We start from the raw sequence: 17,708 nt of genomic DNA on the forward strand, positions 1-17,708 counted from the left end.
ATGTCTTATTCAAGCAAGTTAACTCATCAGCTCTGTAGCTATCTTGTAAAATCTCAAAGGATGACAACTGCAGTATCTTCACACTAACCCTCCACATTTTCTTTCTTTAAATACTTTCACACTCTCTAATCAGAATGATTTTAATCTTGCTTTGAGTCAGTACTGCATTTTAACATGTAGTTTTCTAAAATGCAGAGCCATACAGGTTCTAGAAAATATGCAGTCTGAAACTTTTTAAACTGAAATGTTGCTAACCACTTGTTGCTTGTTTTTCAACAGGATTTGACTCAGTTGGCATGCTATCATCAGGTGCCTATCCAACAATCAAATTAAAATATTCCACTTTTTGAAGTTTACCAGGCCCTTTTTCATCCTTGCCCTTATTTTTTCAGAGTGCAACCAGACATTCTTCGAGTGATTGTTCACATGCATTCCAAGCAGGTGTATGTGCACTGCGTGCATGCCAGCCGGAAGATTTTCCCTTAGCAGCATCTGTAGGGTTGGCCCTGGCACCCCCTGGAGTGGTGCCTCCATGGCGCCCTATATAGGGGCCCTCCGACCCTCCACCCCCTCAGTTCCTTCTTACCGCCGGTGATGGCTAGCTGGAACTTTGCTCACTCTTGCAGCAAGCCTAGCAGTGTCTCGTCTAAATGTATATAATTGTTTCCTCTCTCATAGTTTAGAGTTAGTGTTAGTTAATAGTTGTTGGGGGGCTTCCCCCCAACGTAGTCGTCACCCTGCTGGGGCATGCATGGGTCCCTAGGGTTTAAACTCTGCACGGACTGCGGGAAGTTTATGCTGAAGAGTGACCCGCAGTCATCCTGCTTGAGGTGCCTCGGGGAGAGCCACCAATAGACCGGTGCAGTATGTGCAGGGGATTCCATCCCAGCACTCTTAAGGACAGAGAGCAGAGACTCAGAGTGCTGGAGGTGGCCTTCCGGCCACAGTCGGACCCTGAGCCTGCTGATCCGGCGCCCAGCACCTCATCCTCGGTGCGCAGTGCTCTGGCACCGCTAACAAGACAGGAGGCCCAGTCTAAGTTCTCTAAGTCCCGGTACCGGAGAGAATCGGGACATAGAAAATCGGCCTCCGTATGGCACCGATCACCATCTCTGGTGCCTGTGAAAAAGAAGAGGCTGGTGAGGAACTGATCACCCCACCAGGACCTTAAAAGGCTGGCGGCATCCACGTGTGCGGTGGGACAAGCTGAGCCACAACGGCATCCTCCCAAGGTCCCATTGACTCCTGCCCCGGTGGGGGTGCGGTCGAGTCCGGACTGGTCTAGCTCCCCGGACCTCAGCGAGGATGTGCGTCTCCCATTGACACTGGAGGCGTTCGAGGCGGCCTCTGACTTGTTAAGCCTCCTGGTGCCAGCCTCCCTGCGCTGGTGGAAAGAGCCACCAGACACGGCCCCACCCCCGATCCAATCAAGGGGCAAGCCAGCCATGATGTAGCCCCAGTCCCCGCCCCGCGCCACTCTGGCACCACCGACACAGAGAGAGCGCTCCCCGGCCTTGCGACACCACCCCCCGGCGACAGTGGGTACTGCTCCTCCTCAGTCTTCTATTTGGAGACTTCGGACTCAGAGGCGGAATCCTACCTCTCCAGTAGATCGAGGAGCAGGAGGTCTGCTTCTCAGGCAAGCCAACAACCTTACCCAGCACAGTGGCAGCAACAGTGGCAACCACCTTCCCAGTGGCCATTCTTGACTCCCTGGGCCTACCATCAGTCCCTGGGACAGGAGCACAGCCCGCGCTCCAGGTCTGCGTTGGTCTCCTCGACGTCAGTCGCTCCGGCGCAAATGCCTCCACTGCTGGCACCGATGTCCGACAGGAGTGTGCCACAACAGAACCCGGCACTGCCTAGTCAGACACCGGCACCAACAGGGACCATGTTTCCGATGCCACAGGCACCGGCCAGCATGCCTCATCGTTCAGCGTCAACCCCAGTACCAGCCGCGGTGCCGCATCCTACATCTGCACCGGCCACGCAACCAGAGTACCGTGTGCCGCAGAACTCTGCAGAGGCTGAGGGTACAGAGGAAGGTCCTTTGCAGGTGATCTCCTCTTCCTCGTCGGATGAGGCGGTTGCAGGAACTTCAGCGGCACCAGCCCTAGAGGACATCTGGGTGCTTCAGCAGCTACTTAAGCGTGCTGCCCAGAGCCTGGCGATCCAAGCGGAGGAGATCGAGGTGGATGTAGATCTGGTGGTGGACATCCTGTCCCCCTCGGACCCGTCTAGAGTCGCCCTACCGTTGATCAAAACGATAGCTGATATGTCCCGCACCTTGTGGCAGACGCCATCTTCGTTGGCCCCTATGGCCAAAAAGTCAGAGAGGCGCTACTTTGTACCCTTCAAGGGCCATGAGCACCTATATACCCACCCTCCCCCGGACTTTCTGGTTGTGGATGTGGCCAACCAAAGGGAGCGTAAGATATTCCAAGGGTCTACACCGAAGAACAGGGAGGCCAAGAAGTTGGACCTCTTTGGTAGAAAGGTGTACTCAACGGGGGGTCTGCAACTACGTATAGCCAACCAACAGGCTATAGTGAGCCGGTATGGCCATAACATGTGCTCAGCCTTGTCCAAGTTCGCTGAACTCCTTCCCCAAGAATGGCGAACAGAATTTTCCGCTCTGATAGAGGAGGGGAAGCTAATTTCCTGGGCATCCCTCCAAGCGGCCCTGGATGCGACGGATGCAGCCTCCTGCACACTGGCAACCGGGCTGGTCATGCGGCGGGGAGCCTGGCTTCAGGTCTCAGACCTTCCACATGAGGTCCAACAGACCGTCCAGGACCTCCCCTTCGAAGGGCCATGCTCTTCTCTGAGAAGACGGACAAGAGACTCCATAGCCTAAAGGACTCAAGGGCTACCTTACGCTCGCTAGGCCTGCACACCCCAGCCACCCAACGCAGGCAATTCAAGCTGCAGCCGGCTCCGCGGCTGTACCAGCCCCAGAACGGCCCGGAGCCCTCGCGTAGGCAGAGCAGAAATGGCAGAATGAGGCAACAACAGCCCTCCGGCCAGTTGTCCGGCCAGCCGTGGCCTCCGTCGGGGCCTAGACCCCAAATTTGATGGTGCGGTCGAGGACAACCTACCAGTCAGGACTCTGGATCCTACCAACCCTACCTTTTCATCACGTCTGTCCCCCTTCTATCATGCCTGGTCCCGAATCACATCGGACAGTTGGGTGCTCCGCACGGTAGAGAGGGGATATCTATCCAATTCTCCTCCCTCCCGCCCCACCAGCCCGCCTCCCTGTCCCTCTTCAGGGACCCCTCTCACAAGCAACTTCTAATTCAGGAAGTGCAGTTCCTCATCGTAGTAGGGGCAGTGAAGGAAGTTCCTCAGGAACTCAGGGGCAGGGGTTTTTACTCCTGGTATTTCCTAATACTGAAGGCAAAAGGGGGCCTCAGACCCATTATAGACTTCCAGTATCTGAACAAGTTTGTAAAGAAGCTCAAGTTCCGTATGGTCTCCCTGTCCTCCATCATCCCCTCCATGGATCCAAGAGGCTGGTACGCCGCCCTTGACTTGAAGGATGCGTACTTCCATATTGTAATAATCCCTCAGCACAGACGTTATCTCAGATTCGTAGTGGGCAACACCCATCTCCAGTTCGCAGTACTACCTTTCGCCCTGTCAATGGCCCCAAGTGCCTTCACAAAGTGCATGGCAGTTGTAGCAGCTTTCCTGCGCAAGCATGGAATTCAGGTGTTTCCCTACCTGGACGATTGGCTCATCAAGGGCTGCTCGAAGGCACAGGTGGAGGCTCACGTGGTCTTTATCAGACAGACCTTCCTTGAGCTCGGTCTCCTGTTGAACGAGGCCAAGTCTACCCTATCTCCTGTCCAACAGATAGAGTTCATAGGGGCAGTTCTGGACTTGACGCAGGACAGAGCATACCTACCGGAGGCCAGGTTTTGGTCTATGTCCGACATCATCCTCGGTCTCTGCCGTTTCCCGACCACCACAGCGAGGAACTGCCTCAAGTTGCTGGGACATATGGCTGTGTGCACCTACGTGGTGAGTCACACCAGGCTCAGGCTGTGCCCTCTTCAGTCCTGGTTAGCGACTGTGTACAGACCAACCAGGGACGCGCTGGACTCAGTGATGATGCTTCCCTGAGCGGTGCTGGATTCCCTCCAGTGGTGGCTCGACCCGTGGGTGGTCTGTGCGGGAGTACCCTTTGCCAACCCTCAGCCATCCCTTTCCTTGGTGACAGATGCATCGGATCTGGGGTGGGGGGCGCATCTCGGGAATCTCAGGACCCAAGGCCTTTGGTCCCCAGAGGACCTCTCCCTACACATCAACGTCAGGGAGCTACGGGCTGTTCACCTTGCCTGCCTTTCTTTCAAATCTTGCTTGGCGGGCAGGTGCGTTGCAGTCCTCACGGACAATACCTTGGCAATGTTCTATATCAACAAACAGGGTGGTGCATGCTCCTCTCCCTGTGCTGGGAAGCCCTTGCATTATGGGACTTTTGCGTACAGAACGCAATTCACCTAATAGCATCCTACCTCATGTACCTGTACAGAACAGCCTCGCGGATGCCCTCAGCCACTCATTCCATGGTCATGAGTGGTCCCTTTGCCGAGACATGGCACGCTTAATCTTCCGTCTCTGGGGTTATCCCCAGATAGATCTGTTTGCTTCGAGGGACAACAGGAAGTGTCGACAGTTCTGCTCCCTCATGGGGCGCAGTCCAGGGCCTCTAACGGATGCCTTCCCCCTCTCGTGGGAAGGCGGCCTGCTTTACACCTTCCCTCCAATCCCCATGGTCAACAGGGTACTCCTCAAGATATGCAAGGATCACGCTTGCGTCATACTGATAGCGCTGGCGTGGCCGCGCCAGCATTGGTACACATCGCTGCTGCACATGTCCATACAGGCGCCCCTTACGTTGCCACTGCTCCTGGACCTGATCACACAGGATCGGGGCCACCTCCACCACCTGAAACTGGAGTCGCTCCACCTCACAGCCTGGATGCTCCATGGCTAAGCCCGGTGGAAATGCAATGCTCACAGCAGGTCAGACAAGTCCTCCTTGGTAGTAGAAAACTGTCCACCAGGGCCACATACATGGCCAAGTAGAAACGTTTTTCCATCTGGGCTGAACAGCAGGGACAGGCTCTATTGCTTGCCCTGATCCCTCTCATCCTTGATTACCTACTCCAGTTGAGACAGTGAGGAATTTCCCTCTCTTCGGTGGCCATCTCCGTGTTCCATCCAGGAGCTGACGGTGGTTCAGTCTTCGCAAACCCATTGGTTTGTCACTTCCTCAAGGGCCTGGATAGGCTGTTCCCGCATACTCGACAACCAGTCCCGACTTGGGACCTTAATTTGGTCCTCTCCGCCCTCACGGGGTCCCCCTTCAAGCCACTGGCTACATGCTCTTTGCTATATCTCTCCTATAAGGTTGCATTCCTTGTGGCTATCACCTCGGCCAGGAAGGTCTCAGAGCGCTGACATCCGAGCCTCCATACACTGTCTTCCACAAAGACAAAGTCCAACTCAGGCCACACCCGGTGTTTCTTCCTAAGGTGGTCTCCCAATTCCACATGGGCCAGGACATTTTTCTCCCGGTGTTCTACCTTAAGCCACACTCCTCCAATGCAAAGTGTAGGCTGCATTCCCTGGACGTTTGCAGGGCCCTGGCATTGTATATTGAACGAACTAAACCGTTCAGGAAATCAACCCAACTCTTTGTAGCTGTGGCCGACAGGATGAAGGGGCTCCTCATCTCTTCACAGCGTATCTCTTCATGGATCATGGCTTGCATCCGCGAATGCTACAATCAGGCCAAGGTGCCTGCCCCGCCAATCACAGCCCACTCCACAAAGGCACAGGCCACAGCATTCCTGGCTCAGGTCCCGACACAGAAGATATCCAGGGCTGCCCATGGTCCTCAATCCACACATCCACGTCGCACTATGCCATCATGTACCAGGCCAGAAATGATGCAGCCCTCGGCAGGACGGTGCTCCAATCTGCAGTGAACTCTGACCCCACCACCTAAACTCAGGCTTGTGAGTCACCTGCTTGGAATGCACATGAACAATCACTCGAAGAAGGAAAAAACGGTTACTCGCCTTTTTGTAACTGTTGTGTTGTTAATGTCCATTACAATACCCACCCTCCTGCCCCTCTGTTGGAGTGCCAGCAAGAAGGAACTGAGGGGGTGGAGGGTCGGTGGGTCCCTATATAGGGTGCCATGGAGGCGCCACTCCAGAGGGCGCCAGGGCCAACCCTATGGATGCTGCTAAGGGAAAATCTTCTGGCTGGCAAGCACACGGTGCACACACACCTGCTTGGAATGGACATGAACAACACATCTTGAAGAACAACAGTTACAAAAAGGTGAGTAACCGTATTTTTCCAAGGTTAGTTAATTTTCATGGGAGAGACCTGCAACACTTTGTGCTGGACCTAGAGGCTGAGCAATCAAATCTATTTGCTGTGTTCTCCTCATTTTCTTTCGTATGGCCTGGTTAGGTAGCAACAACTACAACTACAGCTGTGCTCTCTGTAAATAGGAAAGAGATCATTCTGCATCCAAAAGAAGGTTGTTATTTTTTTGGTTCATTAATGCCCATGTTCATCATTAGACTAACACAAGAAGTGTGGCATATGGATTAGAAATCTGGTCTTTACCAATTACCACAGGAACTAGTGTGTTTTAGAGATGGCCCATTGAAACTGGGCACACTTATGGGCACGAGGAACAATACATTTGATTTGTTTAGGAAATACCATTTTACAACGGGATTTTGTTATGAGAGAGGATATCTAGAACTGCTGTTAATCTAGTTCTGGGCGGTGTTTGGTTCTTATTTTTATTTTGACAAATGGGCTGTAGGAAGATATCTTAGTGAATAAAGGTAGGCTGATCATGGTCCAAACCCTAGACAGGAGGGAGTCATGGTCGGACACAGCAGTTTTGCCCTTCAAGAAAGAATTAAGAGAGAACTGGAAGCCAGATCTCTCCCAATCACCACAGCATTCAAGGGACTGTACTATGTTGACTGAGCAGTAGAGTAGTTTAATCTCTAACATGATAGTTCCCAGATATAGGTTCATCTCCAATACAGAAGTATATAAAGGGATGAGTCTTCCACTAAAATAATTGATTTTTAAAAATGGTAATGAAAAAAGACAAAGATTAGTAATGAGCATACTGTATTGTGAGAATGATGCCAGTGAGTATAACCACACTTCGAGTCACCTCTTAAATAAAAACAGCTATGTAACAGTGATACAGATTCTTTTGTTTAATTTAGTAATCTAGAAAATATCCAAAAGTGGTACTGAAAAATATGAAAGCTAATCATTTATTTGCAGCGTTTCAATACTTGGCAACACCACTAGAATGAATCTCTGAACTGTTTTGCAAATACTTTCCTATTTTGTTTTCTACAGGAGAGCCGATGAGTGGAGAGCAACTTCATCGAGCTGTCAGTATGAATGATGTAGATGCAGTTCTTAACATTCTTCAGGGAGGGTGAGAAAATATTCAGATTATAAAATATCTATAAAGTGTTACAGTGGACATGAATTCATGTAAACTGCATGATGCTGTTGTGTTTTGTTTCAATGAGTTAGTTTTCCCATGTCCTAAAAATTAGACTGCACATTTTATGATAAAGTGACAAATTACAAATTTGCTTTCTCTGTTTTATCATTTTACAAATGGAATATGCCATTTGGTTTTGATCATTCTTCCTTAAAAAGTGTATATAAGAAATAGATGGGATCCAAATACACCTCTACCCCTATATAACGCAGTCCTTGGGAGCCAAAAATCCCTACCACGTTATAGATGAAACCCTGTTATATTGGAGTAGTGGCGGCAGGGCTCCAGTGATGATTTAAAGAGCCCAAGGCTCCGGCCGCGGGGAGCCCTGGGCCCTTTAAATCGCCACCTGAGCCCCGCTGCTAGACCCCCGGGGTAGTGGCTGCAGGGCTCTGACGGTGATTTAAAGAGCTCCGGGCTCCAGCCGCTGCGGGGAGCCCGGGCCCTTTAAATCGCCAGCCGAGCTCTGGGGTAGCGGCAGCAGGGCTCCAGCAGTGATTTATAGGGCCCGGGGCTCCCCACAGCAGCTGAAGCCCTGGGCCCTTTAAAGCGCCACCCGAGTCCCGCTACCGGAGCCCCGGGGTTATCGCGCTATATGCGAACCCGTGTTATATCAAGTCAGAGGTGTACAGGCGATGGGAATGATCAGAAGCATGGAAACACTTCCATGTGAAATGAAATTGAAGAAACTGGAGTGTTTATTTTACAGAGTTGACAAATAAGGCAGAGGGGATATCATAAAAGGGTACAAAATAAAGAAAATGGGAACCTATATTCACCCCTTCTCATAACACAAGAAAAAGGGGATTTCTGATGAAACAGAAAGGTAGAGCAGGGGTTCTCAAACTTCATTGCAACATGACCCCCTTCTGACAACAAAAATTACTACATGACCCCAGGAGGGGGACCGCGGGCTGTAGTTTGCCCACCTCTGATCTAGAACTAAGACTGTCGCCTCCTCCCCATACTAGATGGTGGATGGATTGTGGCTTTCACCTGGTAAGTAGGGAATGCCCCCCCTGAGGTGAGATGTGGTGGAGCCAGCACATCTCTTTCTGCTGGCTGCACTCCTGACATGCATAGCTGGGACCATAGGTGCCAGCTCTCTACTTAGTGCCTGATAAACTTGGTTTGTTTTAGGTGGCGGTAGTAATTAGCTGTTTAAAGTGCTGTACCACTTGTGGCAGGTGTGCAGGGTAGACAGTATAGGATGTATCAGCAGGAGCAAGGTTTTTTGGGAAAACCGAGAGATAAGGCCAGAATGTGGTGGCCTGAACCTACTATATCTGACAAAGCAAGGGAAAGGCTTCATGTGTTGCACAGATTGAGGTACATCTTATCTGTATCCTTCGTGAAGACCTGGTGATGGGCTCCCATTCCAGGATTTAGCTCCACAGCTCTTTGTGTGTGCAGAGATACCATCCATGTTTAGAAGCCCAGTGTGAGTAAAAGAATGCATTCTACTTCCCCCATTGTATCAACCTGATCCATCTTCCCCATATCATAGGCACATTTCTCTTGTCTATTTGTCACAATTGATCACAAATGTCATAGAATATCATATTCATAGGGATGCACACAGACTCATTGAATTATTTATGTAAAAGTATATATCTTAATCACTCAGCAAGTTACCATCCCATTCAGTTGCAATCAGTAACATGCAATTTCTAGTTGCTTTCATTTGTATAATAGACTAGTATCCTAGTTAAGTCAATAGGGTTAGAATAAGGTGGTTGTGAAACTTTGTCCAATTTTCCTGATTTTTTTTTCAAATGTTTATTAGAATATTCTATTTATTATTTGACTTCCATTATATTTCAAACCTCAACTCTGACATGGTGAAATTCTTTTTTCCCTAAAAATATGATTTTATCTAGGCAGCTATAATTTTTTAAGTAGCTTATTTTTTCTTGGAAAAAGGAAACTTGAAAAATATTTGTCAATGAATTTCTATGGAAAAAACAATAAAAAACAAACCGTAATAATAGAAGTCAGCAAGAATAGTAGTCAGAATTTTTGATAAAATGATTAATGGTTTTTACTTTCACACTGTTGGCAAAATTAATAGGTGATCACAATGCTTTGAATTTATAAGACACTTTTTTAGAAATATGTTGTGGAAAGATTTATAGTTGTCTCTGAAAATATTTTGTAAGTTTGTAACATTTTCTTTTCTCCTCCCGTAAGACATGTGAAGGTGGATGTTCCTGATAAACTAGGCTTTACTGCTCTGATGGTTGCTTCTCAGAAAGGATATGATAGGTATTACTGCTTTTATTTTACCTCTTTGTTGTGCATGATAGATTTTTACACTTTTCTACTATATTTGAGCACAATAATAGATGGTCAGTTTAGGAAAAGTACAATAGAATATTATTGATGTTTTTGTTTTTTCATAATATAAAGGCAACTTTGACAATTTATAAAATTCATCCAGAGTGTTTATAAATTGTCAAAGTTGCCTTTATTTTTATATATATATAATTTTACTATCAGTAATAGACTGTGCAAAACTAAGTTTTTATTTACTCTTTCAGAGTTTCTATTTTAATGAGAAATGTTAGTTTACTGGGTATTGTTCTTGATGAAAATATTTTATGTTATATAGGCTTGTGAAAATATTGGTACAGAATGGAACAGATGTAAATCAGAAGAATGGAAGTGGAAAGGACAGGTACTGCATGGATATATTATTTCACCAGAGATTTTGGGGAACTGGTGTTATGCATTACTGCATCAATATTTTTTCAGTTCTGGAAACTGATATTCAAATTCTAGTTTTGGTCACAACTGAAAATGAGTTTTGTTGATTTAATCTTAGTCTCCATTTGACCACATCAGAAAATTACTATGGAGTTCAGTAAACTGGGAATCTTTGTTCAGGAAGAATACAGGACTTCATTAGAAAAGAGAATAGTAGATCAGGAGTCAGCTGCATTAGCACAGGTCTGAAGAGGAAGCTTACACAGTATTTACTCTCACTGCGTGGCTCTAATCTCTAAATTCACTCATACATTTGTAAAGAAAAGAGACAAATAAAAAATATCTTCAAGGAACAACCCCCTCTTCAAATAAACACTAGAACAGACTGTAGTAAGATAAGAGAAGTGGCTGATATGTAGTTGTTAGGCACCGTATGCTGTTCTGTATTAGAGCCTCTATACGAAGTTCATATTCAGGTGAAAGTTGATCCCATCTAGTGAGTCTTTGGTGGCCCCTATGTGAGATGAATTTGGTGTGTGTCTGCTCCCACATCACAAACTCACCACAATGCTTTATAATGGCAGACTCAACATAGAGACTGATAAAGTGCATGGGCTATGGAGGCTGCTGCTCCCCTGGAGATAAACAGAACGTATCATTTACCAGGACTATCGTGACAGTGCCTTTCGTCATCACTAATTTTGCACACAATTTTTAAAAACAAGTTTATGTGGTAATAAGCAAATTTTAAATATGCAAATTAGTCAATTAATTGATTTGCATAAGGCGGTGCCTCCTAAAATCTAGTTAAGCTTGCTAGATCTCTCTGTTTCTCCTGGACCTTGTCTTTATCTGTGCCACTATCTTGATGCTGTCTGGGTTCCTTCTAGTCTGACCTCATGGTGTTCTACACAAATGTCTTCCTTTGAACTTGAGCTTTCCAGTGATTTCCTTCTGGTATATTCTTTACTGCCTGTCCCCTCGCTTGCAGCTCTCACCCTTGCTTCCTTCTCTGATAAGACTGCTACCAATCTGCTGGGATCCTTTACAGCTGTCACGCCTGAAGCATTCAGGTAGCCCAGTCCATTTGTAGCTACTTGAGTTTCTAGTGTAGCCACTCTGATTTCCCCATTGCATTCTTAGATCCAGGCAGCCCTTTCTGGCAGTTCTGCTATCCTGCTTGTCCTCTCCACTCATAACTAGGCTACTCTGTTTGGTACTTAGTAAATCAGACAATGAGAGGTAGAGTTACCTGGTTCCATACGTAATTCAAAAGACAAATGCTCCCAGTGGTGAACCTTTTCAAGTGACCGAGGATATTTGTCCATCTGCTTCTCTATTTGTCGGATCACAAATCTGTTTCCCTGCCCCCTTGGATGATCAATGGGCCGGTTACGGCTTTCTGGGATTGTAGTATGCACACATACTTGTGTTCTGCCTGGTAATGAACTGGCAGGCTCAATAATTTATATATACTTTCTTATACACAGAGCATCAATATTCAGTGAACTTTATTCCACATTCACCAAAGAAATGTATTTGTCTTGTTTCCTGTGCATTGGTAAAATATGTTTTCATCTCTATCCATGCACACATTTGATGCCAGGGTTCGTGGTTTTGGGAAAGACTGAAGACTGTTGGATATCATCTAAGATTAGCAAGTGTATATACACAACACTGATAGATATAAATCAGATACTTTCCAATTTAAAAGTAAAGGGAAAACTATGATGATTGGTTACTGATTCATGTTTCCTGTATGATTAACATAGAGCAATTTTATTATGGTTGACAATGAATTTAAGGGCTTAAAAATTAAATGTGTGATTTCATTGTTTGTGTACTTGAATAGCTCCCTTGTGACAGGTGCTATTCAAAAATAAAATAAGACAGTCCTTGTCCTGACAGGTTACAGTCTAAATAGGGACAAGACAGGACAGGTGGGTGTAGAACCAAATTTTATGGGAGGGAGAAGACAAGGGTAATAGAAACACAAAGTGTAAGTATATTAGCTCAATGTACAGTTTGGTAGCTACATAATTATTTTATTTAAAAGAGATTAACGAGAAAGAGAGATTAATGAATCACTGAGATAATTGTTTAGACGTTATCTAGGCAGGTGGCCAGTCAAAACATCATCTTAGCATTATTATTATTATTTATTATTTATTTTTATTATTACAGGCTAATTTTGTTTTAATTTTAATACTCTGAATAAAAACATATTTATATTTTCGTTTCACCTTAAGGATTCAGTTAAGACTTTAAGAGCCAGAACTGTGTTAGGGTAGGAAGTGCATCACCTGAGTGATAGCGTTATTGTATGCAGTGTAGTTGTAGCTGGGTCAGTCGCAGGATATTAGTCTCAGGTGAGGTAATATCTTATTAGTAAAAGATATTACCTCACCCACCATATGTCTCTGACAGTGTTATTGTTATTAATATTACAGTAGTGCCTGCATGCCCCAGCCAACATCAGGGGCACCATTGCACAGGTGCTGGCTTTTCAAAGTGCCGGGCGGGGGGAGGGCTCAATCCCTGTCGCTACCCCAGGCCCCGCCCCCACTCCATACATTCCCGCTCCTGCTCCATTCCCACCCTGCCTCTTCCCACCCAGCTTTGCCCACTCCCCGAAGCATGCTGCATCCTCGCTCCTCCCCCATCCCTCCCAGCTTCTTGCATGCTGTAAACCAGCTGTTTGTGGCGGGCGTGAGGCGCGGGGGGGGGGGGGAGGCGCTGTTCCCCGGGGCCCGCTGGGGGTTGGGAGGCACTGTGGGGATGGGGAGGTTCTGACAGAGGGGTTGCCGGTGAGTGCTCAGCACCCACCTTTTTTCCCCAGTGGTGGCTCCAGCACCGGAGCACCCACTGAGTTGGCACCTATGCCCCCTTGTACTAGGTGGTGTTAAAATATAGGAAGACAGACTAAGGGTGAGAGGGGAAATGAGAAACAGAAAGGTGAAGTGATTTGCTGAGTGTCACTCAGTACAACAGTGGTAGAACAGGGACTAGAAGCCATATTCCCTAGTCCAGTGCTCCTATCCACCAGATCAGTATTTCACAGTGGGGATCATGAATGGCAGTCAGGGTGATCACAAGGCATTGAAAATTATATTACAATCTAAAGCAAAGAAAAATCGTCTCCCTTGCTCTCTGCACACCATTACCCTTAAAATCTAGTATTCTCCGTTAGCTTCTCAAAGATACACAGATTAATAGGATTATTACTGATGCATTTTTTACTGTACCATTTATAGTAAATGTAAAGGAGTGTCAAACATTTTTTACTTTGAATAAGGGGTTGCCAACCTGAAAACGCTGAGAAACATACTGCCTCTTATGCAGGGGCGGCTCTAGACATTTCGCCACCCCAAGCACGGCAGCATGCCGTGGGGGGCACTCTGCCGGTTGCCGGGAGGGCGGCAGGCGGCTCCGGTGGACCTCCTGCAGGCGTGCCGGCAACCGGCAGAGCGCCCCCCGCAGCATGCCGCCCCAAGCACGGGCTTGGTGTGCTGGGGCCTGGAGCTGCCCCGCTCTTATGCCTGTGCAGGGCTGGAGAAGGCATAATGGTTCCAGTGTCACTGTCTGAAGATGAACTCATTAATGGACATTTCTATTCCCAGGCCTCCACATGCTTGCCAGCATGCAGGAAGGTGGCACTATGGTGTTCAGTACTAGTAGCTCTCTCCTCTGTAGTTGGGTTATGCTGGCTGTAGCATTATGGTTCTCTTCTGTTTTGGAGCACTGGAGGCAGAGTGGGGTGCAGCAGGGGAAGTGAAGGGTCTTCTTGTGCCTTTCTTTCACCCTCTTCCAAGGACAGCTACAGCTTAGCTGTACATTAAATATCAGTAAAGTTGGTGGTTGTCAGCTCAAAATTACTAGTTGACAAGAAAAGGCTGCCCAAATTAAAGTAAGTCACCAATGTAGGAATAATAATGATGTCCTGTTCTTCCAGCAAAATAATTCTCTTTATGTTACAGCCTAATGTTAGCTTGTTTTGCTGGTCACCTGGATATTATTAAATACCTCAGAGAACAAGGAGCTTCTTGGGAAGTCAGAGATCTGGGAGGTTGTACAGCATTGCACTGGGCTGTGGATGGAGGACATTGTGAGGTTATTGAATGGATGATTAATGATGGCTGTCAGGTATGGATTTTATCTGTGTGTTCTTAAGAGAAAACAGCATTTTTATGGGACATAAAGAGGTTGTCTGACAGCCTGGTGATACTTTGGGAATGTTAGTGATCGCTAAGTATATATCTGAGCCCCTTGGGATAAAGGAGTGCATCTTATTGCTCAATGGATAGTGACCATGAGCATGACATAGGTCCTGAACATCCAGGAATAGTGAAACTGAAGAAAAAATGGGGGAAGGTGCAGGTCAGAGTTCTGATAGGAACATAGAGAATCTGCTATAGGAGGCTGGGAAAAGTGCTGCCTTTTAATTCTATTGTTTTTATAAATAAATTACTATACTTTGATAATTGTTTTGTAGATAGCTAATAGGGAAATAGACAGACCCTGAAGAGCCTAAAATTGAAGGTTTTATAGTTTTAATAAAAATCTGGCATTTTGTTTTGCTCCCAAGCCTCCATGAAATTGGAGACAGGCAGTCATGCCTACTTTTGATTTCGCACCATCTGAGACACAAACTTGCATTAGCAAACAAAATGGGATATTCTTAGTAACAGCTCCGCAAATATTGGCAAATTGGTGGATATAATTTAATCAAGCTCTGGTTGAAGACTGCAGGGAGGCTAAATGAAAAGTTAAAGGTATGGAGATAAAGATTGATGGGTATAATGTTATTCTAATTGAGAATACTAGAACTGTAAAGCACCAAGAAATGACCTGTAAAACAAGTTCAGATTAAGAAAAGTCATGTTGATAGAGATTCCTGCAGGAGTGCAAAGTGAAAGAGAAGGGGATTATGTGCTAGATAGGTCAAAATTAAACCTCACATTATAACTTTATTGTCACATAGCATTCTTAGCCCAGTGAGTAGAGTAGTAGAGTTACTGATAACTGAAAAATCTGCAAATCTTGGAATGAAGTTTGATCCTGTTGCATTCCACAATGACTCCAATCTAAAGGAAAATGAGTTGTATATTTTCTGGACCTAAACTTGCATATTGCAGTCTGAAAAACATGAATATTGACATAGAAATGGCATGTTTCTATTTTTCAGATTTAAAATAATTTTATCTAGGTTATTACCATGTTCTTCTTTGGTATACATTTTTATTTTATTTTACCATAAAAGAATATGGACTTTGAATACTTAATTTATCAGATACCCAGCCATATTCAGGTTTACTACTGGAGCTGTAGTACAAAGGTTCCAGAATCAAGGGGTAGAAAGGAGATTTTTTTGTTGGTGACTTGGTAGAAGATTTCTTATTTAAATGATTGGCATACTGCTTAGGTTTTGTTGTAATATTAATTATATGTGTAGGGTACCTAACGCTTTGCATTTTTGTTATTTTAAACTGCAACAAATAATAAATACATAATGATGTTATGATTCTTTTGGATGAGGAAGAAATCTATTCTCCATGCACAAACTTCAAAGGCCTGAAAACATACAGGAGTCACTTCAAATGTCTACTTTCTTAAAGCAGTTACCATCCAAGTTGGGTGCAGAGCAAGGAATACATTGCCTCCTCTTAAAAGGCGGATGCACTCACTGAAGCCTGCAGGAGAAATTTTCTGGGGCTCCAATTAAAATATGCACCCTAACTACTACTTCTAATATCCTCTGGAAGTCCGGCCAGAATTGTAACTCCTACTGTAGCCCTGATCCAGCAAAGCTCTTCAGCATATAATTTATTTTAAATATGTGAGTTCGTCCCTTTATGTTTATAGCACAATTTGATTGCACATTTTAAAAATATGGCATCCTCAGAGTTGTGAATTTGTTCAACTCAGCAATTGCTCAGCAATGTGAAAAATCCTTGTTTATTTAAATAGGGATTTTATTTTTCAAGTATGAGAAATGTCTTCCTTTCTGCAATAGGTAGATGCTAAAGATACATGCTTAGAATGGACACCATTGATGAGAGTTTCTGCAGTAACAGGGAATAAGGATGTGGCATCTCTTTTAATTGAAGCAGGAGCAGATGTGAATATGAAAGATAAAGATGGCAAAACACCTTTAATGGTATGCCTTTTTTAATAATCAGTTTAATTGTGTACTTGCAATTAAGGTCAGGAATTTGACTACAGTTAGAAAATTCTTGTTAACTCAGATGTGCAGTAGGATAGCAGTGGTTATTCATTCACTCCTAGAGGGCTTTTATTCAAGGAAAAAAATTACTACTATTCCTCTACTAATACATTATACATTAAAAAACTCTTGGTTTGGTTTGTAAAATAACAGTACTTAGTTTGAGTAGACTTCATGGGCTCAAATGTATTTTTATTAGGATGAGTCCTCTGATTCTCTCTCCCTTTCAGAATTTATCTTTCTGAAGTACTACAGTTATGTATTCTATAAAGATGATAAAATGATTTCTATATCATATTATCATTTCAGTCATCACAGAGGAACATAGCCTGTACATTTTAAATTCATAACATTGATAAATACGTGTGTGTGGTATTTTGATCTTTGTAAGTCTACATATTATTGCAGAGCCCTCTTGGCTGTGTAAAACCCAGATCCTGCCTCAGATTCAGCTAGTGCTGATCTCTGCACTCATTTGGAATCTCACTGAAGCCAGTGGAACTCTGCATGGGCACTGGAGTTCACATCGGCAGATCCCCGTACAAGACTGGGGTCTGTGTAATGTAACATACATATACTAACTTGTGGCAGATACCAGTATTGTAATATAAGGCTATGTATTATAGTATTGTTCTAATTATATTGCAGGTGGCAGTATTAAATAACCATGAAGAGTTGATTCAGTTGCTCCTGGATAAAGGAGCAGATGCTACTGTTAAAAATGAGGTAGCTAAAAACAATCACCATATTATAAAAAATTACAAAAAAAATCTAAAAAAGATTTTGAATATGCCATTGTTTTGTCTTTCAGTATGGCAAAGGTCTTCTAGAAATGGCTAGAGGTTTTCACAGACACGTATGAATAATTATTTTACATATTGATTTCCTGGTTTTCTACTGGTTTTGTTTTTTAAAACCTTTCTCTTTCCCTTAATCTCTCTGCCTTTTTTTGTTTAGAGCGTGGTCATCTTGTTAGAAGAAAATAAGAGAAAATTAAGTGAGAACACCAATTGTCCTCCACCAGTTCTTGGCTCACAGGCACGTGAGGTAACTAAATAAAAGCAAAGGAGCGCTTTTTCTACCAGCAAGGTGAAAACATGAAGACTGGCTCTCAGTTAAGCATTAGAATTTGCTTGTTTTACCTTATACTGTTCAGTTGTTACAGATTCTTGGATGCTCATTAAAATGTGTAGCTCAGCTTCTTGA

General features: G+C 45.0%; 1 protein-coding gene across 2 annotated transcripts in view; it reads left to right on the forward strand.

Annotated features, from left to right (window-relative positions):
* FANK1 (fibronectin type III and ankyrin repeat domains 1) overlaps positions 1-17,708 on the forward strand; it is a 64,197-nt gene extending 46,489 nt beyond the window's left edge. Inside the window, exons 4-11 of one of the 2 annotated variants that reach the window (XM_039546838.1) lie at positions 7,420-7,501; positions 9,764-9,838; positions 10,185-10,250; positions 14,257-14,422; positions 16,293-16,436; positions 17,151-17,228; positions 17,314-17,358; positions 17,460-17,708. In XM_039546838.1, the coding sequence (XP_039402772.1) occupies positions 7,420-7,501; positions 9,764-9,838; positions 10,185-10,250; positions 14,257-14,422; positions 16,293-16,436; positions 17,151-17,228; positions 17,314-17,358; positions 17,460-17,561 (758 nt within the window). In that variant the 3' untranslated portion in view covers positions 17,562-17,708. The remainder of the gene's footprint in view (positions 1-7,419; positions 7,502-9,763; positions 9,839-10,184; positions 10,251-14,256; positions 14,423-16,292; positions 16,437-17,150; positions 17,229-17,313; positions 17,359-17,459) is intronic. The other variant, XM_039546839.1, reaches the window with a different exon arrangement.

Source organism: Mauremys reevesii, linkage group 7 (genome assembly GCF_016161935.1).
Source record: "Mauremys reevesii isolate NIE-2019 linkage group 7, ASM1616193v1, whole genome shotgun sequence".
Taxonomy (NCBI): Eukaryota; Metazoa; Chordata; order Testudines; family Geoemydidae; genus Mauremys; species Mauremys reevesii.